The sequence below is a fragment of the Cheilinus undulatus genome, linkage group 5 (genome assembly GCF_018320785.1).
Source record: "Cheilinus undulatus linkage group 5, ASM1832078v1, whole genome shotgun sequence".
Classification (NCBI taxonomy): domain Eukaryota; kingdom Metazoa; phylum Chordata; class Actinopteri; order Labriformes; family Labridae; genus Cheilinus; species Cheilinus undulatus.
Window position 1 is genome coordinate 39,041,079 of NC_054869.1, and position 25,559 is coordinate 39,066,637.

At 39.6% G+C, this 25,559-nt stretch overlaps 2 protein-coding genes across 2 annotated transcripts; both read left to right on the plus strand.

Annotated features, from left to right (window-relative positions):
* Positions 1 to 3,547: 3,547 nt before the first annotated feature.
* LOC121510430 (macrophage-expressed gene 1 protein-like) lies at positions 3,548 to 8,387 on the plus strand. The gene is given in 3 exon segments (XM_041788470.1): positions 3,548 to 3,997; positions 6,773 to 8,250; positions 8,252 to 8,387. Coding segments are annotated over 3 exon segments (2,064 nt in total).
* An 8,729-nt stretch (positions 8,388 to 17,116) lies between these two features.
* On the plus strand, positions 17,117 to 23,456 carry LOC121510280 (macrophage-expressed gene 1 protein-like). The gene is made up of 2 exons (XM_041788252.1): positions 17,117 to 17,566; positions 21,011 to 23,456. The coding sequence occupies exons 1-2, from the start codon at positions 17,117 to 17,119 to the stop codon at positions 22,673 to 22,675; spliced, it is 2,115 nt and encodes a 704-aa protein (XP_041644186.1). The 3' UTR covers positions 22,676 to 23,456.
* Positions 23,457 to 25,559: the final 2,103 nt, after the last annotated feature.

A 25,559-nucleotide genomic window follows, 5' to 3' on the forward strand; every position in this document is an offset into this window, starting at 1 on the left:
CTTTCAAAAAAAACAACCAAAATGCGTTATAATGATCAAACCTAATGAAATGAAATGTTTGTGTGCATGTCCTCCCAAAAGGTTAGCCAGTCTATTTTTTCAAAATTTTGTTGTGTTCCTTCCATGGTCCAAATTTCAGATTTTTTGTTGAATTAATTTCATAAAAATCCTACTTCATATTACAGTAGGTGGTGGGTCCTATGACCAGTTAAGAACCACTGTTGTAGAGGGTTTAATATGTTTTCCACTTGACAGAATGTATGTGAATGTTATTCTATTAAACTGCACTTCACCTCTCATTAAAGTCATTTAAACCCTTAAGAGAGTTCAATGTCTGATTTTTCATTTTATATTCAGCCGTTAAACAAATTTGTTCCAGTTACACTCAAATGTCTGAAATCTCTGACACTGTGCTCATAGAAGTGACAGATCTAATGTTTTACTATCAGTCAAGCTTAACAAATGTACTCTCATTGGCCACTTTATTAGGTACACCAGTTCAATTGCTCGTTGAAAGAAACAGCTGATCTGCCAGTCACATGGCAGCAAGTTAATGCAATGTGGTCAAGATGGCTTGCAGTTCAAACCAAGCATCAGAATGGGGAAAAAAGGACATTTAAGTGACTTTGAAAGTGGCATGGTAGTTGGTGCCAGACCGGCTGGCCTGAGTATTTCAGAAACTACTGATCGACTGAGATTTTTTACACAGAACCATCTCTAGGGTTTATAGAGAATGGTCCGAAAAAGGCAAAGTATCCAGTGATCAGCAGCTTTGTGACTGAAAATGCCTTGTTGATGTCAGAGATCAGAGGAGAATAGGCAGACAGGTTCGAAATGATAGAAAGGCAACAGTAACTCAAATAACCACTCGTTACAACCAAGGTATGCAGAATATCATCTCTGAATGTTCAACACTTTGAACCTTGAAGCAGATGGACTACAGCAACAGAAGACCACACTTGGTGCCACTCCTGTCAGCTAAGAACCGGAAACTGAGGTTACAAACGTTGCCTGCTCTGGTATATTAAGGTATTATCTGGTCTGCAAGTTTGATTTAAATTCTTCCATGCATTAATTAATAGTGATTGGAGAGGTGGAGAGCTCCATAAGAAAGCTTTGCCAGTATGGTTTCTTGCTTCTGTTGTCAGGGGATATGCTTCTTAGTTGGATATGGCAGAAAAAGGCTGGTTGCAAAATGCAGCCCTGAGAGTAAAACAGTCTGTTATTAAGATTGAGGTGAAACAACATATCTTTACAGCTGCAGACAGAAAAGTTTATTGAAAGACAATTTAGCTTAACTTAACCATTTCCTTTTATGTCTCATGTCCTTGACACATTGCTGTAACTCATGTGTTGTGTATAGTTATGAAGTTATAGTATAGTGTATATTATTGAAGTCTCCCAATGAAGTCCACATAAAATCTTTGAAAGTCTCAGATCATTCATTATGTCTCCTCAGTCACTGTGGTAAACCCAGACAAATACTCACAATCATCCTCATACTTTCTGTCACGATTGGTAAAAACTCAAAAGGGAAGGACTCAAATGCAAAGGCACAAAAAAAACCAAACTCTTTAATTACCTAAAAATGCAAAAACTACAACAAAGGTGCTAACAAAATCAAAATGCACAAAAAGGCCAAAATACTAAACCTAAAGATCACCAAAAGAACACGAGGGAACACTGGTTGAAAATCACAAGAGGTTACACGCAGGGGAGTCACAGGCAGGATATGCAGACGAACTGACACAGACACAGGGAGACCCAGAAACTAAATAGACAGGGGGTGATTAGACACTGGGAGACAGGTGAGGCCAATGACACAGGTGAGGGAGAACAAGACACAGGTAAAGGCAATCAGGGTGCAGGGAAAAACACAAGGGCAGGAAGAAAGCCAGAGGACACACACGAGGAGAAGAAAACTACAAAATAAAACAGGAAACACTGAACAGGAGCACGAGGAACACATGGAGGGAAACTGACACAACTTGAAACTAAAGACAAGGGAACACAGGAGGTAGAAAAACAAACACAAGGAGCACCAGAAACCCAAGTAACTAAAAATTTACACAACTAAACCCAAACCATGACACTTTCACTATCCGATCTTATTTTTTACTGTTGTGTTTGTTTATGTTGGCTGTGTGTCCAGGAACAAAGTCACAAGAAAAACTCAAGCCAGGCATGCTGTGGTTAGAGACAACACCGTGACAAAATCTTCCTCATTGCTGTCTCACTACTCAGCACAAGCAGCAGAACTGGTAATACTCACAGAGGCATGATATTGTCAGGTGGTATATGACAAAGCTCATAAAAGGAGCAGAGACTTGGTCTGAACCTTTCAGCCGTCTCAGTCTGCTCTGACACAAGCATCATGAAGACAGCAGGGACCCTCCTGATCCTCTCACTCTTCCACCTCTGCTCCTCAGTCCCCTTCAGCCACCCCACCCATCAGCTAACACAATGTCAAGCCAGCACGAGCTCTTCATCAAAGTTCTGGAGGTGCTGCCTGGCAGAGAGAGATCCACTAGGCTGTCAATTAATGTCTATATCAGGGTTGTCCAATATGGGACCGGCGGGCCAACTTTGGCCCACGAGCTATTATTTTTGGCCCGCTGCCCATGTTTGAATTTTTTTTTTAATTATTATTTTCCCACTGCCAGCAGTTTTAATATTTCTTTCAATATTTATTGTTGAACTTCCTCTCCTGACCACAAATTAACATTGTGTTACATCGGGGGTAGAGTGGCGCTGTTGAGCTCCCGTCAGCTCAGATCTGGAAGCCCATGACCAGAGAGTGAGTCAGTGAGAAGAGGCTGGGGTCATGGCAGAGTTGGAGCATGTGAGGCAGTGGCACATTGATAAGAGAAAGTTTAAAAATAGTTGGGAACATGAGTACTTTTTTACTGAAATTGATTTCAAGGCGGTATGCCCAATTAGTATTTGTGCCATATGGATGTTAAGTAATTTCATTCTGTGAAACACCATTAAGAATAGTGTTATATATTTTAAAAATTACTTTGTATGAGTTATTATTTTGCACAATTATGCTATAGGCACATTTAATTTCATGCATTGCAACATGAATGTTTAGATTTGGCCCGCAACCCTCCACCCCGATTCATTTTTGGCCCTTCACTGAAAAGAATTTGGGCACCCCTGGTCTATATTATGCTGTCTCCCAATACCCACATAAAATCTTTGAAAGTCTCAGATCATTCATTATGTCTCCTCAGTCACTGTGGTAAACCCTGACAAATAATCACAAGCATCCTCATACTTTCACTATCTGCTCTTGTGTTTTATGTTGGCTGTGTGTCCAGGAAGGAAGTCACAAAAAAAACCCTCAAGCCAGGCATGCTGTGGTTAGGGGCAACACCGTGACAAAATCTTCCTCATTGCTATCTCACTACTCAGTAGAAGCAGCAGAGCTGGTAGTGCTCACAGAGGTATGGTATTGTCAGGTGGTATGTGACAAAGCTCATAAAAGGAGCAGAGACTTGGTCTGAACCTTTCAGCCGTCTCAGTCTGCTCTGACACAAGCATCATGAAGACAGCAGGGACCCTCCTGACCCTCTCACTCTTCCACCTCTGCTCCTCAGTCTCCATCAGCCGCCCCACCAATGGGCTCAGACAATGTCAAGAGTCCACTGACACCCCCATCACCGCTCTGGAGGTGCTGCCCGGTGGAGGCTGGGACAACTTGCGTAACATGGACATGGGCCGAGTCATGAACATGAGCTATTTCCAGTGCCAGACCACCGAGGACGGGCTCTACTTTATACCAGACGAGGTGTTTGTCATCCCCCACAAAGAGACGAGCGTGGAGACAAACTCAGAGATAATCAGCTCCTGGCTGGACCATACAAGCTCAACATCAAACTCCATCAATGCTGATGTATCTTTTAACGCCACACTAAATGCCAAATTTTCCAAAGAGAACCTAAGGATGAAAACACATCAGGTCAAAGACTCTTCAATCACAGCCAGAGTGCAGGTATTTTTTCCAAAGATTAGTTTGAACAGCCCTTTTCAATTCAAGCCACAACTTCTCTATTGGATTGAGGTATGGGCTTTGGGTTAGGAATGGGGATCTTAGACTGAAACCTAGTTTGTGAGGGATAAAAGCTCAGAAATATAGTGAGGGGTCAACCCATTTTGTGCCTTAAAAGTTATTAAATCAATTTACTCTAAAATCAACTGGCAGTCAGTGGAGAGAAACTAAAATTTGGGTAATATGAGCACATTTTTCTGTCCCTGTTAAAAGCTGAGCTGCTGACAGGTGCAGAGAGAGTTGCAGTAGTCAAGGTGAGAGGAAATAAAAGCATGAATGAGCTTTCCAGGTCTTTAGCTGACATGTGGGATTTGACTTAGGCTATATTTCTGAGCTGGTAAAAACAGGACTGGGGAATGTTTTTTAATGTGCACCTTAAAGCAAAAGTCTTGATTGAAAATTACTCCAAGGTTTCTGATGTAGGGCTTCACACATTGACCTAAGTTACCTAGCTGTGAGGTGATTTGATTTCTTTCTGCAGGGGGACCAATGACAATAACTCTTGCTTTTGTGTCATTTAGTTGTAGCAAATTGTTTGACATCCAGGATTTGATTTCTGTAAAACACTCGCTTAAATTATCAATGTTTGACTGGTCACCAGGTGTGATGGGGAAATAAAGCTGTATATCATCGGCGTAGCAGTGAAAGTGGATTTTAAGAATACATTTTATAAATGATATTGCCAAGAGGGAGCATGTAAATGGAGAATAACTGTCCACATCTGTGCTCTCTTAATAAGAATGTAATGCTCTATCAAGAAGGACAAGAATTGTGCAGTTGCCGCCATCTTCTGCCAATAAAAGGTCATTACACACCTTAAGAAGTGCTGTCTCAGTGCTGTGGAAGGAAAACCAGACTGGAATGTTTCAATATTGTCAGAAAGATGAGATTGAAGTTGCATGACGACTATTTTTTCCAAGACCTTGGCCAGGAATGGGAGTTTAGAGACCAGTCTGTAATTGTCAAGGGCAGAGGGATCCAAGTTTTTTTTTCTCTTTTGTTTTTTGAGCAGGGGTTCTACAATGGCAGTTTTAAAATATACAGGGACAGAGCTGACAAAGAAGTATTCATAAAAGATAAATGGGCCAATTGTGGGCATGGTTTCCTTTGGGAGCCTTGATCATGTCTACAATTAAAAAAAACATAGCCAAAACTGGGTATATTTTTTTTACTACTTCCTGGAGTTGTGCTAAGATAACCTGTTCAAGGGGATTCATTCAATTCCACTCAAATTTAACATATAGTTCACAGAGATCTTAAAAAACGTTATTCAACTCTCAAAGGGCACGGCCATGGCCATCCTGAAATTAGTTGTTTTTTTTTCTTCAGGAAAATGGAGGCTTATGTAACTCAGCTGTACCAGTTCAATCCAAAAACTTAGTGTGCACTATTGCAGGTTTGACAAAAAGTGTCTTGGACCCCATCGCCAAATCCACAGGAAGTTTGCCATTTTAAATCTAACCTAAACATAATTTGTAAAATGTACATTTTGAGATATTGTCCAGGGATAAAGTATAACTACTAATATGCCCAAAACTGAGTTACATTTTGTATAGAGCTACAAAAGACCATGTACACAGTTTGTTATTCAGCTCATATACAAAACTTACAGGGCGTGGCTCTGGTGGCTCATCAAAGATTGATGTCCTTCCACCTGCCTACTGCACGTGTGTTATCACACACCGTTTCTAAACATACTTGTGTGTGCTAACATTAAATTTCTGTTGTAACACCACTTGTATGTAAGATCCATTATCACCGGCATTTCAGGTAACATTTACACAGTAAGCACTCACTTCGGGTTGTGTTCAAAGGGCACAACAGTTCATAACTGTTCAACATTTTTGTGTCTGATAGACATCGCTGTGGCAGCACATTTCAAAACTCTGCCAAGATGTAGGCATAAGATGCATGAGGCTGTGAGGGCTGGTCAGTGCTGCTTGCAGCCCTTGTAATATAAAGTATATTTAGGGTATACATTAAAAATGCTTTGAATGCCCCAAAACCATATTCAATATTAATATAGGGGGTATTATGCCTTTATTTGAGAAATAGGACAATGCATAGGGATAGAGTCGAAAATCAGGGCAAAATGGTGAAGAAAAGCAGGCAGTTCAGGGTCCACAGGTCAGATTCAGATTCTAAGCTGCCCACCTTAAGGACCACATCTTCAGTATGAGAGATTAACAGACTATCCACAGGTTCCCCAATGTTTCATACTGACTGTGAAGTCAGATTATTTTTTGTTTTTATAGATGATAATATTAATAATGATAGAGTTTATTTGTATCACTTATCAAAACAAGGGTCAGAAAGCACTTCACAAAAACCTCAAAGACCAGACATAAAAACACAATAAAAAGAAAAATAATCATGGATTTAAAAATAAAAGACACATAAAGCAAAAGGAGCAAATCAAAACTGACAATATAGAAAAATGAAAGGATATGAAAGTTGGATTGAAAATACTATAACCCTATATCTGTGGATGAATGAAACAAATATTTTCGACAAGGGATCATGGATAAAACACAATTCACAAGAAAACTTTTCGATAAAGAACTGTTGTAAAACATTATTTCAAACTATATACTGGTGTAGCTTGTATAAAATTCTCTCATGTCATCTAAAAAGGAGACAGACATTTTTGGACAAATTACAAGCTGAAATTCGTATTAAAACAAAAGTTAATTTGATTTCTGATCTTTTTTCTCCAAGGTTCGTAACCTGATCTACACAGTAAAGGCTTATCCAGACTTCACTCTTGACACACGCTTTGGACAACAAGTCAAAGAAATCGCCAGCGCCATTGAGAACAACCAAACGAGACATGCAAACTACCTCTCAGAGAAGATGGTTCTGGATTACGGGACTCATGTAATCACAAGTGTTGATGCCGGGGCTGCTTTGGTTCAGGAAGACTACCTCTGCTCGTCATACATGTCAGACAGTAAGTCAGACACTTCGAGCATCACAGCACAGGCAGGGTTAAACTTCTTTGACAAACTCAAGTTTGACATAAGTAGTAATAGCACCAAACAGAGCTCCTCACTTTCGACGTACCAGTCCAATATCCAGTACTCTCTCACCCAAAGCCATGGTGGTATTCCTTTCTATCCTGGCATCACTCTGCAGAAGTGGCAGGAAAGCACCAAGAACAACCTGGTTGCTATTGATCGCGCTGGATTTCCTCTACATTACTTCATAAACACCAACACCCTCCCTGATCTGCCACAGCCCACCATTGGGAAAGTTGCTCTCACAGTGAGTCAGGCCATAGGGCGATACTACAAAATCAACATGAGGCCAGGATGTGTGGATATCGACTCCCAGAACTACAACTTCCAAGCCAACGTTAATGATTCGTCCTGCGAGGGTCCTGCTACAAACCTCAGCTTTGGTGGAGTCTACCAAGAGTGTGTTCCAATCAGCTCAGATGCAGACCTTCTTTGTGACACCCTGGCCGAGAAAAACCTAGACACTGGTGATTTCTCCTGCCGTCCTCCTTACACCCGCACTTTACTGAGATCAGAAGAGAGACAGCAGAGTTACACTTCAAACGACTGCTATGATGAATCATATTCATGTGGGTTTTTAGGGCTTTCTGTGTGTAATCGCCGAGTGTGTGAGGACAACTACCATGTTCGCTCTGCATACATTAACACCTACTGGTGCTCTGTGAATGGAGCAGCCCCAGAAAACTCAGGGTATCTGTTTGGAGGGATTTACAGCTCCTCTCTCCCGAACCCCCTCACCAATGCCCAGAGCTGCCCACAAAGCTTCATTCCAGTCAAGTTTCTGTCCGATGGACAGGTGATCTGTCTGAGCAATGACTACGAGGCTGGCAGCAGATTTGCAGTGCCGTTTGGAGGCCTCTTTAGTTGTCAGTCAAGCAACCCACTAGCTAACTCCCAACGTCGCTGCCCTCCCAAGTTCAGTCAGCATCTCGCCACAGTGAGCGATGGCTGTGAAATCCTTTACTGTGTCCAGTCAGGGCTGTTCACAGGAGGGAAGCTGCTTCCCATCCATCTGCCTCCATTCACTAAACCTCCACTTGTTAGCATGAACGGTAACAATACTGTGATTGTGATGACTGAAGGAGGTAAGAGCTGGGTCAGAATAGGGCAGACCAACTCATGGAAAGTGGCCAAACCAGAAGAAGTTAAGGAAATTATGCAAAAGTACAACCCAGAACTATGAGCTATGTAGTAAAGAGAAGGCTGGGGTAGTGTTTGGGGTGATTGAGATGATGGTGGTGGTGGCAGCAGTCCTAGTGAAGAGAGGGAGGAAGCTGTCTGTTTTCATGAGAGCTTGAGGCTATGAAGAGATATGAGGGTGAACAGCAAGAGAAGGAGAGAGAGAGTTTTTTTTAAATTCTTTATCTTTATTTCTTTTAGTGTTTAGTCTTATTGTTTTATCTAATTAATCAGATTTATTTTACTATACATTGATTATTTGTGGAATTATTTAGTATTTAAATCAATATTATGTGTAAACATTTAAAGCATTTTTATTTTTGACACTGCTTTGGCAGTAACGGATCTGTTCATGCCAGTAAAGCAAACTGAAATTGAAACTGAGTGACAAAGCAAGATGAGGCCTATTTTACCTTTAAATCATTGTTTTAGATCTTACAGGAGTGGAATATATTCACATATTTGTATTACATCCTCTTTTTAATTGTGAAATGTCTATAAAAAACAAACTGGCTAAAGATGATTTTAAATATTTTAATAACTCAGTTATAGGGAACTTTACTATAGTATGATCATAATAATAAAACGCTCTGAAGAAAACAGCGGACTTTCATTATCAGCAATACAAAAACCTTTTATCTGCATAAAGATGAATTTTGCAATTTGAAACTGCTGGCACAATATCATTCACATAAAGAGTAAAAAGCACTGGACCTTATGGAACAGCATTGCAAGAGCAGTCATTTCTGATTTTATATTTCCTAGAGCTACACACTGCTGTCTGCCCATGACATAGCTCTTGACACAGCAATAAACACAGAGAATAGAGAATAAAGCTTGCTTAAAAGCGTCGAATGATTAAGTCTCAAAAGCTTTAGCAGGGTGAACAAAAGACCTGCACAGTGTTTCCTGTTATCCATGGCTGATATAATGTCATTTAAAACAAGAGTGGCAGCAGTGACAGTGCTGTGTATTCATCTAACACCAGACTGGTGTGAACTTAAAACAGAATATTCTAATAGAAATTATGTAAGTTGTTCATTTACTAATGACTCAAATATTTTAGCAAGGGACCTCAGTTTAGAAGTAAAGTTGTTCATAACTACTGTTTCACCATCTTTGTGTGGCGGAGTGATGGTCTTCCCAGCTAAGGGAACAGTGCAGGATAAAGAGAAAGATAAAAAATATATGTAAGATAGTCGACTGAAATAGGGGCTGCAAGCTTTAAAAAGGAGGGGTTGAGTTTATCCTCACCAACAGAAGAGTTTGAGTCCAAAGCTAACAAAGCATTGTGAACTTCATCGGAGGTAATAGACTGCAGCATAAATTTTGGCATGGCTTGGCATGGCTTGGGAGGAATTATCACTAATGGGGGGAGGGGGTTCTGTGTAAGTTTCTTTAAATGGATTATCAGCAGCACTAAATGATGATTAAAGGCCACACAGATGTCTCTGTGGTCAGTTATTGAGGTTTCATCAGCTGAGGTGAGATGAGGAGATGAGGGGGAGGCCTTCTGATAAAGAAAATGTACTGTTTTCCAGAATAATAAAGGGTTTGAGTAAGGATTAGGAATCAAATAAAGAAGTAAGTAAAAAGTTGTTTTAGCCGTCCTTATTGTGGTGGTACATTTGTTTCTAAGGCGCCTAAACTGACCCAGTGACTGGGCTCACCAGTATGCCTGGCAAGGACCCAGGTCTTATTCCTCTGTCTCAGCAGAACTGAGATTTCAGATTTTTACATTGTGTTTTTTGAAGGGTGCATGCTTATTGACAGCAGGGTTAAAAGATTTACAAAAGGGATTTAGAGCTGAGCCAGCATCTGGGATTATTCTGGTATCATGAATGTGACTTCTATAAGGGTCAGATAGAAAAGCGTGCTCATCAAAATGTTTAAAATAGTGACTGACTACAATACAAGGACAATGGTTTTTTAACTTTAAAAAACATTTAAAAAACAAGCTATTAGACAGTTATCACTGAAACAAAGTTCAAATACTCCAGTCAGTCATTTTTTCAGCTTTGCTGGTTAAAACTAAACAAATCAAGGTTGACTCTGAGGGATCCTTTAGTTTCAGCCTGGTGAGGACCTAAATCGATTGTGTAGAAATAAATTTTAACATACTTCTCTCAGGTTACCAGAGGCAGAACTCAGCCAGTTTAAATTAAAATCACCTAAAATAATATCTTCAGGAGCTAAAAGACCAGCTAACATGTCTAAAGCGGCATATCTTTATTTGCTCTCACAATTATTATTTTATACAAGCAAAACCTGCATTCATGATTCAGATAATACTGTGTTGGTTGGGAAAGATCATTCTGCTTGATATCCAAACATGTCTCATAACACATGAGCCAGTACTGCCCTCATGTGGTGCTGATGTGTAATGTTGTGTAATAAATCATTTTTAAGGTCTGATTTTCAACTTTAAAGCTTTGCCAACATGTAAACAAGTATTGTCTTTGCAATTTACAAGGTATTATAGAGGGTTTCACACATTTTGTACCTCATTTTTTGTCATGCAACTACAGCTGACAAAATCTGTATGTAGGCAAATGTCCTTCTAAACCGCACTTCACTTCCTGTTAGTCTTACAAACCCATATGATAGATCAATACATGTTCACATTATATTCATTCATCAAAGACCTACTTAAATATCTGAGGTCTCTTTGACACTGTGCTCAAAGGTTAGAGTAACAAAACTAATGTGTGATTTTTTTTACAACCAAACAAGCTTAAATTAAATGGGAGTTTGATCTTTGAGCTGATGCAGAACTAGTTTTATGTTTGGGATTTAACATTTTTAGGTTTCAAACTGATTGAATTTTCCTTTCAATATTTGGGTTTTTTATGTCTTTATTTGCAGAGTAGAGCAGTGGAAAGAGTTGGAAGTATGATGGAGGGTGGGGAAAGACATGAGGCAAATGAGCCATAGGCCTGACTCAAGCTCTGAGCGCCTGCCCACCTGGGGTGCTGCCTAACCTCTAGACTATCAGTGCCCTTAAAGGAATTCTAAATCTTTTTTGACAACCAAAGAGGCTACACATAAACCTCTTCCCAACCTGCAGCAGTTAAATAGGTTTACCTGTTCAAATGCCCGTAACACAAATACCTAATCAGCAAGTCACATAGAAGCAAAAAGTGGATTTCGGCCTGTAGACATGGTCCAGACGATCTGCTGGAGTTCAAGTTTAGCATTAGAATGAGGAAAAATGGGATTTAAATGACTGAACATGCCATGCTTGTTGGTGCTCCACAGGCTTGTCTAAGTATTTCACAAACTGCAGTCAACACATTAAAACCTCTAGGGTTTACATAGAATGGTCAGAAAAAGAGCAAATATCTGGTGAGTTGCAGTTCTCTGAGCCAGTAAGAATAGTGCCAGCTGACTGATCTCCAGCAAGGATGGCAAACGCATTAAGAGAAGAATGGACGCACAGGTTTGAGCTGAGAGGAATTTAAAATAACCAAATGTTAGAACCAGGGTATGCAGAGCATCTCTGAACACAGGTTGCAAGAGAAAATCACACCAGGTGTCACTCCTGACAGCTAATAAGAGGAAACTGAGGTTAGAATTCACACAGATTCAGCAAAAAGCATTGGCTGGATTGATGAGTCTCAATTTCTGCTCCTATATTCAAATGATAGGGTCAAAACTTGTCCTGAATTACATGAAAGCCCACTAGACCACCAATCATTGCATGTTCAAAGTCACTTCAATCATCTTTCTACCTCATTCTGGATTCTGACGACCTCAGAAACCTGAAAAAGATTAAATCAGCCCTGTTTCTCACTGACCTAGAAAGGCTTTATCACACCTTTTTTGCGGTTGAGCAACAACAGTGCACTCTCTAATTGACTTGTCAGTCATGACTGGCTTGACTCCAGCGAGTGCAGAACAGTGTTACCCTGATTTTAACTGAGGCCATCCATATTATCTGTGTCAGGTTGTTTTGGCATGCAGTTTCCTGTAATGCCAACCAGAAGACTTGTTGTTTTTACTTTTGGGTAAGTACATTTGTGGCCTTGCAAATGAAAGCAAAACCAATTCCTCTCTTCGTTGTTAGACTTGTTATTCCTCTCAGTCATATGATGAGGCTCACAAAAGGAACAGAACCTCGGTCTGAACCTTTCAGTAGTCTCAGTCTGCTCTGACACATACTTTATAAAGACAGCAGGGACCCTTCTTGCTCTCTAGTTCCTTCATCTCTGCTCTTCACTCCCCATCAGCCACCCCACCAACTGGCTCAGACCATGTTGAGCCTCCATCAGAGTTACTCTGTGACTGCAGTGGTCATCAGAGAAACAGCCTGGGGGGAAGAAACTAGTTCAGTCAGGTTGTTTTGGCATCCTGTGCCCTGTAATGTCTACCTGAAGTGAGGAGTTTAAACGGTTTGTGTCTGCAGTGATGTTACCTGCCTGGATCCTGACCCGTGACTGGAGCAAGTCATAGATGGAGGAGAGGTCTGACCCAAATTCTCTTTGCAGGCCTGAGTATTGAGGCCAACCTCCCCTCCATCCATGACTTGGATCAAAGACCCCCAGAGAACTTTGATTAGTTGTTTCTAGGTCAAAGCAGGTAATGAAGGTTGACCAGGGTGACCTGTGTTTAAGTCTGTGCTTAAAATACATTTCTATGAAAAGATATTTATAATGATTGAGTAGTAATTTTTGTTTTGTCCAGTCATTTTGTAAAGCACGCTTTTACCTTGTTTCTCATGTGCCAGCTCATGAGAAATATGAGCTAGCACATGTTCTTAGATCCTCAGGCAGGGGTCTTTAGGCTGGCCTTACACCAGAGGACTTTGCTAAAACTTTTAAAAAACTTCAAAATACTGACATTGGAGACATTTTCACATTTTAAGACAAAATTTGTCAGCATGCTGCAGAGTTTTTAGTCATGGACTAAGATTTTGCAAAGACTCTAACACTGACTACAAGAACAAGATTCCTTTAGGATTATTTCCCATCATGCATCTGGTGGGAATTCACAAAAACAACTTTTGGGAAGAGAACAGGATGAAGAAAGAGGTAGAGATTACACACGAGTTAATATACTTATAATTTGATGTTTTTAAATCATTTATTTAGAATAAGAATAAAACAAAAATTAAAAACTGAAGCAACTTTGAGGTTGCTGCAACGACCAAAGAAGTTCCCTAGACACAAAAGAATAAAGGTACCAAATAAAAAAGACAGGTTGTCTCACGATAGAAGCAGACTGATGGAGCTTTTAGTTGAAAAAACCTGCAAAGGTTTACTGTTCATGTCATATCAGCCTGGCATGTATCAATCAACAGACAAGATACAAACACACAGGTGCAGTGCAGAGATCTGACTGCAGCTCTGAGCAGAATAGTTGTTTAAACGTTTCTATGCACTACACTGGCTCCAATTGGTTGTGGATGGTGGTCACATCACTGAAAACACATTTTACATAAGACCGGATGAAGGACTTATGAAAGTGTCAAACAGGTTTGATGTTGTTGTAACGCCAAGACTGAAGAAAGATTCCCTAAAAACCGGTTGGATCGAGTTTTATAACAGCCTTAACCCAACGACTGAGATCTTTGTAGCATGCTACAACTTCAGCAAGACATGTTTTTTCAATCCGACTTTGGAATTTTGTCTGCGACCATGAAATCACATTAAAAGTCGTTAGGTGTAGGTTAGCTGCAGGGACCTGGCTAAAAACTAAATGGGACAGGGCATTTTCAGTCCGGGCCCTGAGGCTCTGGAACACACTGCCTGCCAATTTGCAGAGTCAGTGGCTTCATTTAAATCTCTTCTTAATCCATTTATGCCCATTTTTTTCCCAATATTTTTATGCATAAAAGTTATGTTAACTGGGTCCAGTGTGAAAATGTTTCTGCAGTTATTTTCTCCTTTTTGGCTCCCATGTCTAAAAAATTGTATTTGAATGAATGGCCCACTGGTGGGCACATACTTTGTCTCTACCACTTTGATGATAAAGTGTGAATAATAGTACGTTGAATAACATGAAATTGAATATGTAGTATTTCAAAAGAGCTTTCCTTATTAGGAAATAATTTCATTACACAGCATATAAGACAAAAAATTTATTTTTCATCAGAGAGGTTAACTTCATTGCAGTTGTGTAGTTTTTGTAGTCTTTTTTTTAATGGTGAACAAATCTGAAGAAAACTAATTTGTTTTAAAAAATAATTTGTAAAAGGGCTTAAAATTTGTGAGCATTTATGTTTGGAGTTGAATATTTGAAAAAATCTATAAAAATAATGTAACCTCACCTTTAGGTGTGTTAATTAAGGCGTTTCTGGTCACAGGCCAAAAAAGTTAGCCCACAAAAGTCTGTTAATTTGGTATTTTCTCTGTACTGTTATGGTTAAGATTGTTGAAGAGGGATCACATGTAAGCAGGACTTTAAAACATCTGCCCAGATGCACCTGAGTAATACGGTATGAACATGCAGGATGAGAAAAACTTTAGACATTCATAACTACTGATACTGACAAGGGTCTTAAATTGACAACATGTAAATGTGGAAAACACAAACATTAGAGGTAACATTAGCATTTTCAGCACTAATAGTTAGCTAGCTAGTAGTCATGGCTCTTCCACTTGGCAATCCACAATGATAACTTAGTCCTTGGCTAGATATCAGACCCTTCGTTACTTAAAAGGAACCCTGCATGATCAAACAAGTTCATCTTGTTGGGAAGATATTTGCACGTCACATATTTATATTGAACTAAAAGACTCACTAAATATCCTGGATATTTGCAATTTGAGTAAATTTGAGCTCATAAACTCACCAGGAGGCCACCGTGATTTGGTCCGTGCTAGTAGAGTGACGTCATAGTGCGTCGCTGCCACTATGCATTAACCGCTTTTCAGATGTTTTTTTACTGCTTGCAGCTGTTGCTACCATAACAGCTTCTATACCAGACACGAGTTCACTGTTGTTTTTGTCTCTGCTGTCTAAGTTCAGTCATTCCTCCTAAGTTTTACCTCAAGAAAACTCCCTACAAGTGACTGGATTCAGTTTTCAGTGTATGGTGGAAGCTGCCGGGAGCATTTCAAAATAAAAGCAGTATGAACATACGAAGGGAGTTTCTCCAAAGAAATGTTAAAGTGGACTTTTACTTTGAAAAGGGCAAACCGGAAGTGCTTAAGTTCTGTGTTTATCTTTATCTGGACCTTGTGGAAACAGAAAGCTTCATAAAGACTAGAAGATCGGGGAACAACTTGATTAAAGGGATACTTCAACATTTTGGCAAATTCGCCCATTGCCATAATCTCTATAGTCTTACTAATAGGTCCTAGGGGTGTAAATCACCAGTTTCATCACAATAGGATACAATTTCGATTCTCAGAGCAACGATTCAATATTTGCCGGTATCACAAAGTCTGCCACGATTCCATTTCGATTCGATTCAATTTAGAGGCCTGCGATCGATATCAGACGATATTTTGAACCCATTTACCACAATCTGTTACCTTTCACATAAAGGAAAAAAACACAACATTGATACTCTCGACTGCTAGCCATTACCTGCTATCCATGCCTAGCGGTGTTGTGATAGGCGGAAACTGTCATAGCCAAGCATGTGGGAGGACTTTCAAAATTAAAGCGTAAGGTAAAAACTATTATCGATGTTTATACTTTTAATCGATTTGACTGAAACATTGCTCAAACAATCGATATATTGATCCAGATCGATGAATCGTTACACCTCTAATAGGTTAGTTACCTTTAGTTGTCGGTGCAAGCTATTTTTAGATCGGCGGTGCTGAGATAGGAGCTGCTCAGCTAACACTATGGTGTCTTACGGTATTCCAGCTTTCCCTATCAAACTCATCAAATACACAATCCAACAACTCCAAAATACTCTCGTGGACAAGTTGTTACGTGCACATTCACCACGCAATGAAATAATAACGTATAATGACAACAATTTGCTACAACACATGAAGCAAATACTCAAAACTATTTCTTGAGTAAACCACTAGAGTGACACAGTGCAGCAGCCATGCCTGGAGTGTAGTTCCGGCTTTGCATTTACCTTAAAAACATCGTCTCATGATGTTCCATGATTATGTCATAGCGTGGTGAATGTGCAGGGAATGAATGTAAAAACACTGTAAATGACAGACAACTGTACACAAACTTTGTATAACACTGCCCAAGTTTATATTAAATAAATCTTGAGGATTTTTCAAAAATTAATCAGGACTTAGGTGTTCTTCAAACTCAAAAGAGGTCTTATTTATACACAACTGCATGTTTAGACATGTTTAGATGACTGCCACATAAAAATTAGAGCACACTGAACCACACTGTTCTTTGATTCTCTGAACACACACAAAATGTGACACATCTTTGTGTAACTTGAGCAATTATCATAAATCACAGTAAATGTATAATGTTTTTTGCTCTTACCAAAACTTCCTCTTTGGTAAAGTGACAGTACTAATGTCTTTTTTATTCATTCAACCTTTATTTAACTAGGAGAGCAACCTCATTAAGATTAAAAATCTTTTCTTCAAGAGTGTCCTGGCCAAGACAGCAGCAGCACAGTCAAAGTTACAGACAAACAATGAATAAACATACAAGTAAAATGTCAAACAACAGTACACTGAAAGAGAAAGCAGCAAGTCATTGTTAAAACCAGCTATGATCAAACATGTCATTCTGTATTCTTATCGTGTATACTGTTTGTTTTTCTTTTAAGCAAATACAAGTGTGGATGTTCAACCAAAAGGAAAACCACTCCCTTCAGTTGCTAAACATGATATTCCACTTGATCATATGATAAAGCTTATAAGAAGAACAGAGTCTTGGTCTGAACCTTTCAGTCGTCTCAGTCTGCTCTGAAACAATCATCATGAAGACAGCAGGGACCCTCCTGGCTCTCTCACTCTTCCACCTCTGCTCCTCAATCCCCATCAGCCGCCCCTCCAACGGGCTCAGACAATGTCGAGAGTCCACCAACACCTCCATCACCGCTCTGGAGGTGCTGCCCGGCGGAGGCTGGGACAACCTGCGTAACATGGACATGGGCCGAGTCATGAACATGAGCTACTTCCAGTGCCAGACCACCGAGGACGGGATCTACCTCATCCCAGATGAGGTGTTTGTCATCCCCCACAAAGAGACGGGTGTGGAGACAAACTCAGAGATAATCAGCTCCTGGCTGGACCAGAAGAGCTCGACGTCAAACTCCATCAATGCTGATCTATCTTTTAACACCACATTAAATGCCAAATTTTCCAAAGAGAACCAAAGAATGAAAACCCATCAGGTCAAAGACTCTTCAACCACAGCCAGAGTGCAGGTACGTCTTTATTTTCATAGACTGGATCATTACAAATGAAAGTATATAACTGTGGTAGCAGTGATGGCTGGATGAAGAGCTAAATTAGGGTTTCATTACTGAATTAAGAACCTTATTGTCATAGCAATGTCAAAAAAATATTACTCTTTTTTGTCTTTTTTGGGGGACTTTTGATGGACGCAAAATTCACAAAAATAAAGTAAGTAGATGTATCAGGTTTCACAAAAGTCACAGTTTTCAAAGTTAAGGACCCCTCCTTTAACTTTGTCCTAGAAAATTTGCTGGTTAGATGTGACTTGACAAGGTCTAAGAAACCTTTTGGACCTTTATTCTAGTCTGCCATTTTGAAAAAAATAAAAATAAAAAACAAAAAACAAAAAACAAAAAACCAAAAAACCAAAACAAAACAAACAAACAAACAAAAAAAACTGGGGTATTTGTTGCCTTTTCCAGGGGTATTTTAGCATTCACTTTTTAAAAGGGGTTTATCCAATTCAGCTCAAAGGCTATTCAACTTGTGTACAAATCTCATACAGGCTGGTCATTTCAAGCCTCAAAATCTGCTTCCTTTCAAGCAAAAGGAAGTTATTAATAACTCAGCTGTACACAGTTCAATGTGACTTAAACATTCCAAGTATAAAGGTCCAGACCTGAACACATTAAGATGGTATTAATTTGAACAGACCGTAGCACCTTCTAGTAACACTGTTTCAAGTTAACAAGATGTCAAGTTTGTGTCAGGAAAGCTGAAGGTCATTGATTCTGTACTGTGTAAAAATCTGTGATTGTAGTTTTAGAGGGTGTGGCCTCAGTAGGGGGACAGTTTCCATTTTGTCTCACTTCAAAAACTGAAAAGGCAAACCTCATGTATGCACCATATCTGAACAAGATTACATGCACTTGGTAAGAGTACCAACCAGGATCAATCTTTCAGTGAAAATTTACTACAATTAGCAGTATCACCATTGTGGCAGAAGACAGCTGCTGCTGATTTATCACTGACAGATCCACTCTGGCTGATTGAATCATGGTCAGATTTGAAGAGCCATCTCCAAAGAAGTTCACCTTACTCCTAAGGCAAAAAGTTTGCCATGAAACAGGAAGGATGATTTTCCCCAACAGGTTGCAAATACGCATTTGTCATTAATCTGTTAAATACTGGTTCAAGTAGCCATTTCCTTCTAGGGTTACTTCCGCTAAGAAGATGCTCAGTAGATCTACTTGAAATCTGCTCTTCTGCTTGTAAAGTTTTTCAGCTGGCTCACAAACTTCAAGGAGTGTGACCATAGTGGCTCTTCAAACTTCAGTGTCAAAATGACAAGAAACCCTGACTGCAGCGTGCAGTTCGGGGTGGAGCTTAACGCCGCTCAACGTCGGCATTCCATTGGCTGAGTTGGAGCTCAACATCAGCATGACTCCGCCCATGAGTTTTTAGAAAGGTATTTACTGATTTGGAGTTCATGTAGATGAGTGGGAGAGAAATTTAGGCGTTTTTTTTAGCTGATTAGGAATTATTTTTTGGAAGAGTCGGGGAGGGAGAGAGACAGGAACGAGGTTTCAGCTGTTTGTAGAGGAGGAGGGGAGGGAGGAGGAAGACAGCTGGATATGGTTTGTTAGATGATTGGTTGTAGACAAGATGCTTTTTTATGAAAATCAGTCGTGATAGTAACAGTCAGCCTCCTTACTTTTAAGATCCGTGCAGCTCTAAACTCTCCTTATGAATATTAGAGGATGCTACGTTAAAGCATGTCAGAACTTATGTTAGGTGGCGAGAACAGGGCTAAACCACAGGATGAATAAACTCTTTAACCAACCAGTATAACTCATCACATATCACACATGTTTTTTAAAAAAAGAGCTGATGCTCTAATAAACTCTTCAGCAACAAGTGACCTATGTGACTGTGTAACCTGCAGTCAGAGAGGATCTCATGCACTGTCTTTGGATCAAACCAACTACAGGGAGAGGGGTGGATGTTTTTGGGGTTTGGACATAAGGCACAAGTAGAGGACTTGCTTTGACTTGAAAAATATTAGAGATGACAGGACCATACTTAAAAATAGGGGGATATTCAGGAGAAATTATAAGTTGGGAGTAGAGCGCGAGACAGGGTAAGAAAGCGGTTGCAAAATGAAGTGAAGTTGTTTGTAACGAGACTAAACGTGATTGATGGAGCCTATCCCAGCTGTCACTGGGCGAGAGGCGGGGTACACCCAGCTTCTTCAACATGACATAGAAAATGACTTCATCTCAAAGTTGCAAGGAGAGTTCCTGCAAATTTACCAGATTTCCTTTAACACTGTTTGAAAGATTCTAAAATTAACCTTGTGCAATAATGACAAGCTAAAAGGTTTGACACAGTGGTGAACCATTACCCATCTGAAACAATAAGTCATTTTTTAAGGGCTTAAAACATTTGTACTGTTATAAATATTGGTGGACATAAGATCAGAGGGCAAATGAGATTTTTCTATGGGTTTTGTCAGTGGGTGACAAACTGGATCAGAGATGCCGCCTAATATATTTTAGAAATTAAGCTGCTGCAGCATGTTGAACTCAAGATAATGAATTTTGGCAGGCATAATGTACAATTATAGGATCAACAAAGAATCCTCTTGGACCCCAGTCACCAAATCAAGCAGAGGTTTTCCATTTTATTGCAGCTAAATAGAATTTGTAAAATTTTCAGACAGTTTTCTGGTTCTGGTATTTCTAACAGAAATATGTGCCCCTGATCTGTTCACAATCCCCCCAAGAATCAGAAAAAGCCCCATCCCCCCTTTCTCCACCTTCCAGAAAACGTGTTTTGGAACAAGCTGTCCTCAGATTCTCCCCTCATGATGTCATATGGGGAGTTAGCCCTCCCCCGGGTTTGGTTGACCCTCCCTTCTTCCCTACTTCGAAGAAAGTTCAGAGGGCTCAATCATTAAACCACATCCATTTCCTGAGAGGAGTGGTCAGGGGTGGAGTCAGACAGCTCATTAACATTTAAAGCCACAGACACAGAAATAGCTTAGGGGGTTTTTTAGACATGCAAAAAAATCCAATACGGGAGTGTTTATTCAGCAACAGAATTCACAGGCATGTTTTGGGGACCTCTGAGACCAATATAAACTTATCTTAAAGGGTAAAATATGTGACCTTTAATTAACAACTGTGAATAAGGCTGAAACGGCCTTATACTACAACTAAACATCAAATAAAGACGACATGTTAAAGAAGTGATTTTGGATGGATTCAAGCATGGTGTGCCTTGAGCAAAGTTTGAAGATCGCTGCACTATGCCACAGGGTACCCCAGTGACCCATACTGACTGTGAAGTCAGATTGTTTTTTTTTATATAGTTGTCTTCTTAAAAAAAAATTAGATACTTTTGAACAATTATGAAATGAAATTTGTATTAAACAAATGTGATTTTATGATTTCTGATCTTTTTCCTCCCAGGTTCGTAACCTGATCTACACAGTAAAGGCTTATCCAGACTTCACTCTCGACACACACTTCGCACAACAGGCCAAAGAGATCGCCAGCGCCATTGAGAACAACCAAACAAGACATGCAGACTACCTCTCGGAGAAGATGGTTCTGGATTATGGGACACATGTAATCACGAGTGTTGATGCCGGGGCTGCTTTGGTTCAGGAAGACTACCTCAGCTCCTCATATGTGTCAAACTCAGACACTTCGAGCATCAAAGCACAGGCAGGGTTAAACTTCTTTGACAAACTCAAGTTTGACATAAGCAGTCAAAGCAGCCAACAGAGCTCCTCACTTCGGACATACCAGTCCAATATCCAGTACTCTCTCATCCAAAGCCATGGTGGCATTCCTTTCTATCCTGGCATCACTCTGCAGAAGTGGCAGGAAAGCACCAAGAACAACCTGGTTGCTATTGATCGCTCTGGATTTCCTCTGCACTTCTTCATAAACACCAACACCCTCCCTGATCTGCCACAGCCCACCATTGGAAAAGTTGCTCTCATAGTGAGTCAGGCCATAGAGCGATACTACAAGGTCAACATGAGGCCAGGATGTGTGGATGTTGACTCCCAGAACTACAACTTCCAAGCCAACGTAAATGATTCGTCCTGCGAGGGTCCTGCTACAAACCTCAGCTTTGGTGGAGTCTACCAAGAGTGTGTTCCAATCAGCGCAGATGCAGGCCCTCTATGTGACACCCTTGCTCAGAAAAACCTAGACACTGGTGATTTCTCCTGCCGTCCTCCTTATACCCGCACTTTACTGAGATCAGAAGTGAGACAGCAGGGTTACACTTCGTACGACTGCCATGAGGAATCATATTCATGTTGGTGGTTTTTTGACTGTGATCGCCAAGTGTGTGGGGACACCTATCATGTTCGCTCTGCACACATTAACACCTACTGGTGCTCTGTGAATGGAAAGGCCCCAGACAACTCAGGGTATCTGTTTGGAGGGATTCACAGCCACTCTCTCCTGAACCCCCTCACCAATGCCAAAAGCTGCCCACAAAGCTTCATCCCAGTCAAGTTTCTCTCCGATGGACAGGTGATCTGTCTGAGCAATGACTACGAGGCTGGCAGCAGATTTGCAGTGCCGTTTGGAGGCCTCTTTAGTTGTCAGTCAAGCAACCCACTAGCTAACTCCCAACGTCGCTGCCCTCCCAAGTTCAGTCAGCATCTCGCCACAGTGAGCGATGGCTGTGAAATCCTTTACTGTGTCCAGTCAAAGGCATTCACAGAAGGGCAGCTGCTTCCTGTTCATCTGCCTCCGTTCACTAAACGTCCGCTTGTCAGCATGCACGCCACAAATACGGTGATGGTGATGACTGAAGGAGATAAGAGCTGGGTCAGAATAGGGCAGACCAAGTCATGGAAACTGGCGAAACCAGAGGAAATCAAGAAAATCGTACAAGAGATCAACCCTGAATTGAATGGGATGTCTAGTGGAGAGAAGGCTGGAGTAGCGTTTGGGGTGATTGGGATGATGGTGCTGGTGGTGGTGGCAGTAGTCCTGGTGAAGAGGAGGAGGGGGCTGTCTGGGTTTAGGGCAGCTGGAGGCTATCAAGAAATACGTGGAGGAGCTGAACAGCATGAGGAGGAGAGAGTGATATTGGAAGATGAGTCTTGAGAATAAAAGGAGAGGATAGAAGATCAGATATGAGGAAAGTAGAGATGTAGCAACACACTTGATTCACGGTACAATACCCCTGATAGACTGGCTGTAAATATAAGGCATGCTTTTACACATTTAGATTTTATAGTTCCTAAAATATTTTTCTGCACAGTATCATTACTACAAGGGAATATTTTTTTCAAATATCTTTGTCAGCTCTTACTTTTAAACCATTACTAATGAACATTCATGAGTGAAGAATGTTCAACTTTTTTGAGAGCTCCTAGTTGGCATTGCATAAACCCTGTTTTTTGTTGTTGTTGTTTTTGTTTGTTTAAAATAATAGTTTTTACCTGTTAGTTGTTCATGTGTATGTTCTGACAAATTTTAGGATTTTTTTTAATAGACAATAATTTACAACCATTTCTCAGTTCAATCAAACTCTGAGCCTAAATATTGTTTGTGTTCTAAAAGCAATCTGTAATTCTTTGAACCCAAATGCCCATTGGCCCAATATTGAAAAAATTAAGGCAACACTGCCCCCAAGAGGCTGGGATGAATTATGCCATGCAATTCTTTTTATTCCTTCTTTCTTCATTTAAATCATTTGTCTAAATAAATCACTTTCAAAATGCTTTTACACTTTAAATGAATAGTTTGTATTTTTTAACATACTGCTGTCTCTATCAAAGAAAATTCAACGAGTTGAATAAAGGATTTGTTATGTTTAGTCCTGAAATTTTTGTGTCATGCCATGAAAACTGAGAAATTCTTATTTTATGCAATTTTAGCCCTTCTCAACTGCACTTTACTTCTTATTAAAGTTGTGTAAAAACAATTGAATGGATCAATGTCTGTCTGTTCATTATGCATTCATTTATAAAATACAAGTTAAAGTGTTAGGATTATCAAAAGGCCTCTGTTGTTATTCAAGGCAGTTTCAAGGTAGTCAAGGCAACAGGAAATAAAAGTCTGAATGAGTTTTCCAGGTCTTTAGCTGACATGTGAGATTTGACTTAGGCTATATTTCTGAGCTGGTGAAAACAGGACTGGGGAACGTTTTTTTAAAGCCCAAGTCTTGATTGAAAATTACTCCAAGATTTCTGATGTAGGGCTTCACACATTGACCTAAGTTACCTAGCTGTGAGGTGATTTGATTTCTTTCTGCAGGGGGACCAACGACAATAACTCCTGCTTTTGTTTCATTTAGTTGTAACAAGTTGTTTGACATCCAGGATTGGATTTCTGTAAACCACTTGCTTAAATTATCGATGTTTGACCGGTCACCAGGTGTGATGGGGAAGTAAAGCTGTATATCAGTGAAAGTTGATTTTATGATTACATTTTATAGATCATATTGCCAAGAGGGAGCATGTAAATGGAGAATTAAGTTAGAGGATTGAACCCATGAACTGTTGAGTGGCAGCACTTATTTCAAGGAGGCCAAGAATGGTGCAGTTGCTGCCATCTTCTGCCAGTAAAAGGTCATTACACACCTTAAGAAGGGCTGTCTCAGTGCTGTGGAAGGAAAACCAGACTGGAATGTTTCAAATAGATTATTGTCAGATAGATGATATTGAAGTTGCATGAAGACTATTTTGGCCAGGAATGGGAGTTTAGAGACCAGTCTGTAATTGTCAAGGGAGGAGGGATCCAAGTTTTTTTTTTTTTTTTTTTAGAGCAGGGGTTCTACGATGGCAGTTTTAAAATATAAAGGGACAGAGCTGACAAAGAAGTAGTCATAAAAGATAAAATAAACGGGCAAATTGTGGGCATGGTTTCCTTTAGGAGCCTTGATTATATCTAAGATTAAAAAAAAAAGCCAAAACAAATCAAAACTGACAATATATTAAAAAATTAAAGGAAATGAAATTGGATTGAAAATACTATAACCCTATATCTGTGGATGAATAAAACAAATATTTTCAATAATAAAATGAAAAATAATGATAAATCAATTAAACACAATTCACAAGAAAACTTTTCAATAAAGAAATGTTTGTAAAAATAATTTCAAAAGAGATACTGGTGTAACTTTTATGAAATTCTTTCATGTCATATAAAAAGGAGAACAGATATTTCTGGAAAATTAAAAGCTGAAATATGTATTAATACAAAAGTAGAATTACGATATCTGATCTTTTTTCTCAAAGGTTCATAACCTGATCTAAGCTTATTGACAACAGGGTTAAAAGATTTACAAAAGGGATTTAGAGCTAAGTTAGTATCTGGGATTTTAGCGGTTTCATGAATGTCACTTCTATAAAGGTCAGACAGAAAAGCGTGCTCATTGAAATGTTTAAAATGTTTAAAATTGTGACTGATTACGACACTAGGATAATGCTTTTTTAACTTTGTATTTCAAAAACAAGTGATTGGACAGTTATCACTGAAACAAACTTCAAATACTCCAGACTCAGTCATTTTTTCAGCTTTGTTGGTTAAAATTAAACCAGTCAAGGTTGACTTTGAGGGGCCTTTTAGTTTCAGCCTGATGGGGACCTAAACTGGTTGTGTAACATTAACCCTCTCAGCTTACCAGAGGCAGAACTCAACCAGTTTAAATTAAAATCACCCAAAATAATATCTTCATTTGCTCTCACAATTATTATTTTATACAAGCAAAACCTGCATTCATGATTCAGATAATACTGTGTTGGTTGGGAAAGATCATTCTGCTTGATATCCAAACATGTCTCATAACACATGAGCCAGTACTGCCCTCATGTGGTGCTGATGTGTAATGTTGAGTAATAAATCATTTTTAATGTCTGATTTTCATCTTTTAAAGCTTTTCTAACATGTAAACAAGTATTGTCTTTGCAATTTACAAGGTATTATAGAGGGTTTCACACATTTTGTACCTCATTTTTTGTCATGCGACTACATCTGACAAAAT